This window comes from Cherax quadricarinatus, chromosome 28, assembly GCF_038502225.1.
Source record: "Cherax quadricarinatus isolate ZL_2023a chromosome 28, ASM3850222v1, whole genome shotgun sequence".
Classification (NCBI taxonomy): Eukaryota; Metazoa; Arthropoda; class Malacostraca; order Decapoda; family Parastacidae; genus Cherax; species Cherax quadricarinatus.
The window spans coordinates 2,956,284-2,967,125 of NC_091319.1; the positions used below are offsets into that span (position 1 = coordinate 2,956,284).

At 38.0% G+C, this 10,842-nt stretch overlaps 1 protein-coding gene across 1 annotated transcript in view; it reads left to right on the forward strand.

The window, feature by feature from the left end:
* The window catches only part of LOC128693223 (digestive cysteine proteinase 3), a 6,230-nt gene extending 2,679 nt beyond the window's left edge, over positions 1 to 3,551 (forward strand). The window contains exons 5-7 of the mRNA XM_053782731.1: positions 2,138 to 2,329; positions 2,630 to 2,795; positions 2,955 to 3,551. Coding sequence (XP_053638706.1) covers positions 2,138 to 2,329; positions 2,630 to 2,795; positions 2,955 to 3,160 — 564 coding nt within the window. The 3' untranslated portion in view covers positions 3,161 to 3,551. The remainder of the gene's footprint in view (positions 1 to 2,137; positions 2,330 to 2,629; positions 2,796 to 2,954) is intronic.
* The last annotated feature ends 7,291 nt before the right edge of the window (positions 3,552 to 10,842 follow it).

Here is a 10,842-nt window from a genome sequence, read left to right on the forward strand (position 1 = left end):
GTATTAGGCATGTGGTGTATGTATGCTCGGGAAGGGATATGTTACCCGGGATGAGTTGTGTCTATGGTGCGTACAATGTAGGTGAAAGAAAAACTGTTTACATCAAGAATTTTGATTCTGTTAGGTATGACACATATGCAACAGTTAGGTATCTTTATTGTGAAACGTTTCGCCTACACAATAGGCTTCTTCAGTCAAGTACAGGAAAGGTTGATAGAAGCAGAAGATACTTGAAGACGATGTAATCAGTCCATCACCCTTAAAGTTTTGAGGTGGTCAGTCCCTCAGTCTGGAGAAGAGCATTGTTCCATAGTATGAAACAATATGGAGAAGAAGTGACAGGATGGAGCTTTTATAGCGCCAAGAGGTGAGACGTAGGAGAGGTAAGAACTCAGATGTTGAGAGGTCCCTCTCAAATCCAGCCCCTCTCACCAGTGGCAGTGGTCGAAGTTGATTGCAGGTCCGCACCAAGACACCCCCGTGTTGCAGCGTCTGACAGATTGAACACCAAAATGGTACAAAACACCGACAGGTTGTTAGGTATGACACATATGCAACAGTTAGGTATCTTTATTGTGAAACGTTTCGCCTACACAATAGGCGAAACGTTTCACAATAAAGATACCTAACTGTTGCATATGTGTCATACCTAACAACCTGTCGGTATTTTATACCATTTTAATGTTCAATTTTGATTCTAGCACATACCCTTAGATAAATGAAAGGAGTTAAGACGTGCGGTAGGATGCATCTTGAAGTAGCGTGTATAGTGTTGTAATTGCATGGAATAAGTAGTAAGTTGTAGACTGTTGTACAGCGTAATTTTTTTTAAGAGACTCGGGTTAGGATAGGTTAGGTTAGGTTAGGATAGGTTAGGTTAGGTTAGGTTAGGTCACGTTAAGTTAGGGTGTGTAGGAGGACAGATTAATATTTTTCATTTTAAATGGATGTATAATGACTCACGAAATCGTAATGACACGATTGCAAACAAACCATACCACGGGTGGGAATTGAACTCGTGGCGAGTGAGTCGCCACGAGTTCAGTCCCTAGCCGTGGTATGGTTCATGGATGTATAATGTTGTGCAGTATTATTATATACCGGGATGCTTTTATATTTAAGATAGGTTTGATATTAAATAATAATATTAATAATGGGGACAAAATTGCTCTTTGCAGACTGCACATTGCTTTCGGTAGATTCAGAAGAGAACTTGCAGAAAGTGGTGAAAGGGTTCAGAATGCTGGGTGCAAGGAAGATATCGAGTTAAAGATAAAAGAGCAAACTAATGGAAATGTTTAAAAGCGTAGAGAATGAAAGACCGGAGGTCAAACTGGAAAGCAAAAATATAATGGAAAAATGTATTTAAATACTGGAGAATATATGTGTCGGAGAACGGAAAAATGAACTAGGCGAAACACAAAATTGACGAGAGAAAGAAAGTAGCAGAAGTATTGAAAGATATATGGCAAGAAGTTTGTTACTAGACACGAAAAGTAACACGTATCAAAATTATCTTATGTGATAAATAAGAAGTAGACTTCTTATGTAATTCAAAGAAGGAGGCTGAATATTGTGGGAATATTATGAACAGAATTAAAGAATGAAAAAGAAGCTTTTGAGAGAGTTTTGTAATGTAGAAAAGAAGAGAGGGGGGGGAGACATGTTGATAAAGAGGGTGCATATATCTGGGACATGTGAGGAAGGGCTGGGACATGCAGGAGGCATGTGTGAGCATATTACAAGGGAGTGGAGAAGAATGATTTTATTTTTAAGGGAGTGAGGGGGGATTAAAGGATTTGATGTGCTGTTGGAGTGTGATTGTTATTGTATACAGGACGAGATTTCGGGGAGAAACTGGTTAGCTGGACCTGAATTTTTAAGGTAGGATGAACGATGCCTAGTGGGATATACCAATAGGTTAAAAATGGATCGTGATGACCATTCTCTTATGGTAAGAAATATGAGTGGACGTTTTCTTCATTAACTCATGTTGCTGGGTTGGACAAGACCGACATTTTAAACTAGATTAATACTTATAATTTTCTAATGGTAGTGACTTAATGGAAAAAAATATTAATTATTTTAAGAGTTTGGTTAACACGTGATAACTAATTTGTTGTTGGTGTTGGTACAGACAGGATCTCTGGAGGGTCAGCACTTCCTCAAGACTGGACAGCTGGTCAGCCTCTCCGAGCAGAACCTCGTCGATTGCTCTAACGATTACGGAAACGAAGGTTGTGCTGGAGGACTCATGGACCTCGCCTTCCAGTACATCCAGGATAATGACGGCATCGATACAGAAGATTCTTATCCTTACGAAGCTGAGGTAGGTCCTTCCAAGCCCATCTCTCATACGAGGCGCTGACTTTCTTGTGGTATGTGGTTTAGCTGAATTAAAATCACAGTGCCGTGACCTGAACACTTCATAACAACGTTTTTACAACTAAGTTCTAAAACTCTGACAACGTTTCGGTTCCTTCATGACTGCATAATAGTACAGAAATAATTGAAACTTTGCCGCCAAGTTTTCATTTTCTATATGTGGGTCGTTGTAAACTGGGCTTGTTGAAAGTTGTTTGCAGGGTTGAAGGCACGGTATCTGAGCTTATGGGTTTATATTCGGCAGGATGGAAAGTGCCGCTTTAGCGCGGACAACGTGGGAGCCACATGCGCAGGTTACGTGGACATCCCGGAGGGCAACGAGACAGCTCTTCTCTCAGCAGTGATTGCTGTGGGTCCCATCTCTGTGGGCATTGATGCCTCACACCAGAGCTTCCAGTTCTATGATAATGGTTAGTACACACGCACACTCACACTTACTCATTTACACACAGACTCTGGCTTGTAAATTTAAAATAACGTTATTTGTCTTAGCAAAATTGTTAGTATGTATACTTATAACCGTTGTTGATAATAACCCATGTGTTAAACCCCTGACAAATTACCCTCAGGTGTATACTTTGAGCCCAACTGCTCGACGACTTTCCTTGACCACGGGGTACTGGCTATTGGCTACGGCACTTCCGACGGGGGCGACTTCTATCTGGTCAAGAATTCATGGGGAAAGACCTGGGGCACCCAGGGATACATACAGATGTCTCGCAACAAGAATAACAACTGTGGCATCGCCACTCAAGCCTCGTACCCACTCGTCTAGAAGTGCAGGGTTCTGTTGTTAGAACGAGCAGTGTGTCGGAGAGGAAGGATTTCCTGTTGAGGGAAGTTTGCCATCAGTAAACCCCCTAACCTGCAGTCCAGGACTGGAGAGGCTGAAGTGTGCAACAGAACTCTATGGCTTTATAATAGAGCTCTGCACTAGGAAGGACAGTCAACTTGGAAGAATGTTCATGAGTTTTCTGCACCATCTAATCAGAAAACCGTCACTACGTAATAACCACATTTCATCTTCGTTCTACCGTAGCTTTACATCACTGCAACTACAGCAACATTACCCAGTATTCCTCTATTGTATTTCATTTTCTCTAAGTACAGGAATCTTTTGTTTTCCTAACTTTTAAATGGTATTAATAAAAGTATTGATTTTACAAGATTTCATCTGCCAATCCTGATGTTCATGTGCTTGGCTATGCACGTTGTTCATTTATCTAGTGAAAGTGAAAGGACAAGATCTAGTATATCTTGAGTAGGGAAGTTTGCATTGCAATGATATCTTGCGACTCTCTTCATTACTTGTAGTAGCAACAGAGTTTGTGTACGAATGGTATACAATACCGACAAGATGAGATTAAGACACATGTGCAACATCTGGGTATCTTTATTGTAGACGTTTCGCCATCCAGTGGCTTTATTGATAAAGCCACTGGATGGCGAAACGTCTACAATAAAGATACCCAGATGTTGCACATGTGTCTTAATCTCAGCAACAGAGTTTAAGTTATTTCTCAAAGGGGAACTCCAGGGCTCCTGAGGAAGCACGCGAAACAGCACGAAAGGCCTTGAACTGATATTTCACCCCCATGTGGCTTGTCTTCCGTTTATTGATCACTTGTCCTTGATTACACACACACACGCTATATGGGTTAGCATTTTTTGTGAAAAAATTATATATTTTTGGTAAAAGGAGATTGAAATTATCGCCATTTTTGTATCCATATACTATCATCGACATACTATACTATACTATTCTATTCTTTACTATTCTATTCTATTTTATTAAGTAAGACTTGTCCCTTAATCATCATTTTTCTGGTCGTCATTATCACAAAATAATAATAATAATAATAATAATAATAATAATAATAATAATAATAATAATAATAATAATTCGGTCATGTCATCATCATCATTGTCACTAAATTTATCATCATTAAGCAAGTTCCAAAATAAAAACCTCAATTTAAATTCCTTGAGATTCTTAATTCCTCCATGAATTTTTTTTTTAAATTACTTTGAGCGTGTCATAAAAGTTTAATTGGTCGAACTGCTTTTAAAAAAAATAAAAAAACTTGATGACAACTTTGATATTTTTTATATTTATTTTTGAAGCGCCATTTAACCTTAAACGGAACTTAAAAGTTCAGTCACGTGTAAGTTCTTTTAATTAATTTTGTTTTCGCCTTTAATATTGAAGGGAAATATTGTAGTTAAAATTTGTTCCCCAAATCAAAATATATCTTTGCTTAAATATTGTGTATTATTATCTCTCTCTGTCTCTTACTCTCTCTTTCTCTCTCTCTACATACACACACACACACATGTATATATATATATATATATATATATATATATATATATATATATATATATATATATATATATATATATATATATATATATATATATATATATATGCAAAACAACCACTCTGAAAGAATAGAGAAATTTCAAGCGCTTTCGTGACTACTCACATTATCAAGGAACTATGAAAGTAAAGCATCCAAGAAAGCTATATAAGGGGTCTGGCCAACACCTCACTATCAGATCCCACAACGGTTAAACACCTGACGCGCGCTGACCCAACTTGGATAGGTCCTTTGCACAGCTCACCCCACAAACTATTCTACCCAAGAAAATTTAAAAATTATTTGTCCAGTGTATTATTAAATTCTTCCCAAATTCTATTAATTATAAATGGATCTAATTTATATAAACCAAAGGAAATATTCATATTATTGTCAAAACTGCTTTTTATGAAACAAGATTCAATTATATTCCTGTCGACCATGGACTTGCTTGATACTACTTTCTCAACTTTTTGAAAATCAATTGGATGGTTAAACTCTCTTACATGAATAAATAGAGCATTGGAATCTTGTCCAGTTCTAATGCTATATTTATGTTGTTTTAATCTTAGTTCGAGATTTTTACCAGTTTGACCGTAATAAACTTTATCGCAAATTTTACAAGGAATCTTATAGACACATCCATCAGCATTTTGGGGGGAATTCTTTATCAAAAGTTTTTTTACTGTATCAAGATTTTTGAATACAACTTTAATATTAAAAGTCTTAAGAAGAGAAGGCATATCAACCAAGTTTTCATGGTAAGGGAGAACCAACATATTTTTAGTTGGTTGATATATATATATATATGGCCAAAGAGTGCATCTAAGTTCCTTAAGGAGTTAGGAAAAAGACTCATCAGAATAACTAGGGATTCCAGGGCAGCTACTTTTCTGTTCCAGCGACTCAGCGCTGCTATTCAGAGGTGTAATGCCTGCTGCATCTTGGGCAAGCGCCCCAGCTCTGAGGAGCTGGATGAGATTTTCGCATTATAATCAGCGACAAACACGTAGCAATATGTACTAGAAATGTATCTCTCAAACCTCATGTACTGTATATGCCAGTATCGGTATTGGTATCAGTACCGGCGGGTATCGGCCATTTTTTCGGTATAAGTTAAAAAACAGCCCATACTTTTTAAAATATTTAAATTAGGATTACTATGCTGAGGCGTAATATCCGTGGTACAAGTATGATGCTGAGTTATACTGTCTTCTGCACTGTGGTAACGTCTCAGGCGAGAAGGAGTGACTTAAAATGGAGCTTCACTAGCCTCCGATGTACTTCTGCCTTTGCTCTCTCGTCTTTTAAGTCATCAGTTAGTAACATATAACTGTGACACGAGGCTCCAGAATCTGACTGCGAATCAGAAAGCTTCGTATATGCAGGGAAAAGCTCGTAAGTCGGATGTTGGCTTGTAACTCAGGGCAAAAATTCGACCGAGCGACGGCTCGTATCTCGGAAAATTAGTATGTTTGGACACTCGTAAGTTTAGGTTCCCCTGTATATTTTAATTAATGCTCTGACAGTTTCGGCCGTGTAATTTCTGTGATATTTTTACACCAAGATATTTGGCTTTTGCTTGCCAACACGTCTGAAGTTTTAATGTACTGAAGTTAGACGAGAGTAAGTATACACCAAGAGAGTGATTATAGGAAGCTGTGAGTCAGATACAAGGTTACTTTATAATTTATATGATGCCAGAATGACCATTGTCTAAGCGCTAGAGCTTATTTAGTGCATTTACAATGGTGTTGCTGCTACAGTGCTGTTGCTGCTACAGTGCTGTTGCTGCTACAGTGCTGTTGCTGCTACAGTGATGTTGCTGCTACAGTGATGTTGCTGCTACAGTGATGTTGCTGCTACAGTGATGTTGCTGCTACAGTGATGTTGCTGCTACAGTGCTGTTGCTGCTACAGTGATGTTGCTGCTACAGTGCTGTTGCTGCTACAGTGCTGTTGCTGCTACAGTGCTGTTGCTGCTACAGTGCTGTTGCTGCTACAGTGATGTTGCTGCTACAGTGATGTTGCTGCTACAGTGCTGTTGCTGCTACAGTGCTGTTGCTGCTACAGTGCTGTTGCTGCTACAGTGCTGTTGCTGCTACAGTGATGTTGCTACTACAGTGATGTTGCTTCTACAGTGCTGTTGCTGCTACAGTGCTGTTGCTGCTACAGTGATGTTGCTGCTACAGTGCTGTTGCTGCTACAGTGCTGTTGCTGCTACAGTGATGTTGCTGCTACAGTGCTGTTGCTGCTACAGTGATATTGCTGCTACAGTGCTGTTGCTGCTACAGTGCTGTTGCTGCTACAGTGATGTTGCTGCTACAGTGCTGTTGCTGCTACAGTGATGTTGCTGCTACAGTGATGTTGCTGCTACAGTGATGTTGCTGCTACAGTGCTGTTGCTGCTACAGTGCTGTTGCTGCTACAGTGCTGTTGCTGCTACAGTGCTGTTGCTGCTACAGTGCTGTTGCTGCTACAGTGATGTTGCTGCTACAGTGATGTTGCTTCTACAGTGCTGTTGCTGCTACAATGCTGTTGCTGCTACAGTGATGTTGCTGCTACAGTGATGTTGCTGCTACAGTGCTGTTGCTGCTGCAGTGATGTTGCTGCTACAGTGATGTTGCTGCTACAGTGCTGTTGCTGCTACAGTGATGTTGCTGCTACAGTGATGTTGCTTCTACAGTGCTGTTGCTGCTACAGTGCTGTTGCTGCTACAGTGCTGTTGCTGCTACAGTGATGTTGCTGCTACAGTGATGTTGCTGCTACAGTGATGTTGCTGCTACAGTGATGTTGCTGCTACAGTGCTGTTGCTACAACGGTGATGCTGGTACAACGGTGATGCTTCTAAAACGGTGATGCTTCTAAAACGGTGATGCTGCTACAACGGTGATGGTGCTACAGCGGTGATGCTGCTACAATGATGATGATGCTACAGCGGTGATGCTGCTACAACGGTGATACTGCTACAATGGTGATGATGCTACAGCGGTGATGCTGCTACAACGGTGATGCTGCTACACCAGTGTTGCTGCCACATTGCTGTTCAGTCAGCACGTCTGTGTCTCACAGTATCATTATTTGATGAAGTGGGAACACAGATGCTCACTGGGGCTGACACCTGGGAAGTATACTTGAATATTTATGTAGATGAATGATTCAGAGAACCAGTGGCTTCATCAGTCCATACAAAGGAGAATGGTGAAGAACAAGAGGAGTTTGAGGTAATCAGTCCCTCAACCTTGAGTCGATGTAATCAGTCCATCAATCTTGAAAAGAATACAGCATATGTATTTATATGGAGTGTATTTTGAGCTCTGTCTCCGGTTTACCCCTGACCCCTCTCCTTTCCCCTATCTTCCCCTACCTTCCTTCATTCCCCTCCCTTAAATTCCCCATTCGCTTCTTCTCTCCTCTTCATTCATTCTCTCTCTTTTCCCTCCCTATATTTCGCCTTTAGGTTATTTTAATCTTTCCACAGACTGTATTCTCCTTAGCTCAGGCTGGTTGTAAATGTTGAAGTTCTGCTATACGAGAGTATCTCCCTTGCATATATTGCTTATGTGATTCGGTTTATTATTGGAGAGAGAGTTGAGGAATGAATAACCGCTGATTGCATTGTTCTTGAGAAGGGTACAGCCAGAGAGCAGCTGTTGATAGCTGTTTTTTTTCCAGGTTTTCCCAGAGGGTTGGTGAAGCTGGCTCTGTTTATCTCTTCTGCTCTGAAGATGATGCTGAAATGCCCGCACCGTCCGTACCGATGAACAAGATGGATCATCATGCACGATCTGCATATATTTTTTTTCCGTCCGTCGGAGAAGGGATGGAGGACGGGCAATCCAAGAAAGTGGTGCATACTCCAGGGGATAGCGAATTTATGCCCCAACGTCAAATTTTACGGACACTGCCATCGAGGAGGTACGAGATGCGTCTTACAGCTGCCACAATGGTCCTTGTAACCCTCACCCTCCCTCCTCATCTTATTACGAATACACGAAACGGAAGCCTGTTAAACATTTTTGCACTCTAGCAGAATTCATGGCTTTGATTCCCATCTTCTTAACATGTAAGATTATATATATTATATATATATATATATATATATATATATATATATATATATATATATATATATATATATATATATATATATATATATATATATATATATATATATATATATATATATATATATATATATATATATATATATATATATATACATATATATATATATATATTATATATATATATATATGTATATATATATATATATATATATATATATATATATATATATATATATATATATGCAATAAGATCACAGTAAACAGGTGATTTCAAAATATGCAAAACAACCACTCTGAAAGAATAGAGAAATTCCAAGCGCTTTCGTGACTACTCACATTATCAAGGAACTATGATAGTGAAGCATCCAAGGAAGCTATATAAGGGGTCGGCCAGCACCTCACTATCAGATCCCACAACGGTAAAACACGTGACGCGCGGCGAGCCAACTTGGACAGGTCCTTTGCAAAACTCACCCCCGAGCTATTTATTTGTCCAGTGTATTATTAAATTCTACCCAAATTCTATTAATTATAAATGGATCTAATTTATATAAACCAAAGGAAATATTCATATTATTGTCAAAACTGCTTTTTATGAAACAAGATTCAATTATATTCCTGTCGACCATGGACTTGCTTGATACTACTTTCTCAACTTTTTGAAAATCAATTGGATGGTTAAAATCTCTTACATGAATAAATAGAGCATTGGAATCTTGTCCAGTTCTAATGCTATATTTATGTTGTTTTAAACTTAGTTCGAGATTTTTACCAGTTTGACCGTAATAAACTTTATTGCAAATTTTACAAGGAATCTTATAGACACATCCATCAGCATTTTGGGGGGAATTCTTAATCAAAAGTTTTTTTACTGTATCAAGATTTTTGAATACAACTTTAATATTAAAAGTCTTAAGAAGAGAAGGCATATCAACCAAGTTTTCATGATAAGGGAGAACCAACATATTTTTAGTTGAATAAGGCTGGTTGCCCTTTTTTGGATTATAAAAAGTGTTCCTAGCAACTTTAAAAGATTTATCAATTACATTTCTTGGGTATTTTAAATCATTACCTATTTCATAAATTTTGGATATTTCCTCATCTATGAACTCAGGACTACAAATTCGTAAAGCTCTCAAAAACATTGATGAGAAAACAGACAGTTTGACTCTATCTTGATGCGAGGAATAATAGTGGACATAGGAACAGTTATTTGTAGGTTTTCTGTAAATTTTAAATTTGAATTCATTATTACCCTTAATAATTAAAACATCTAGAAAAGGCAATGAGTTATTTTCTTCAAACTCAACAGTAAAGTTTATAGAATGGGCTAAGCTATTTAATTTTCCAAGAAAATGGTGTATATCTACATTTTTGGGCATAAGACACAAAATATCATCAACATATCTGAACCATTTAGCTCTATTAGGGAGGATTGTGTTAAGCAACCTTGTTTCAAAAAATTCCATGTATAGGTTACTAAGAACAGGTGAAAGAGGATTTCCCATTGCCATACCAAACTTCTGAGTGTAAAACTTATCATTAAATACAAATTTTGCATCAACAATGCAAAGTTTAATAAGTTTAATGATAGTAGGAACTGGCAATGGTAAATCATAGTTAACGAGTTCTTCAGATAAGAAACTTAATAAATCATCAACAGGAACTTTCGTAAACAAGGAAGTAACATCAAAACTAACCATGTTAAAATCATTTAAGTCAGTCAAGGAGTTTAATTTATCAACCCAAGAAATGTAATTGATAAATCTTTTAAAGTTGCTAGGAACACTTTTTATAATCCAAAAAAGGGCAACCAGCCTTATTCAACTAAAAATATGTTGGTTCTCCCTTACCATAAAAACTTGGTTGATATGCCTTCTCTTCTTAAGACTTTTAATATTAAGTTGTATTCAAAAATCTTGATACAGTAAAAAAACTTTTGATTAAGAATTCCCCCCAAAATGCTGATGGATGTGTCTATAAGATTCCTTGTAAAATTTGCGATAAAGTTTATTACGGTCAAACTGGT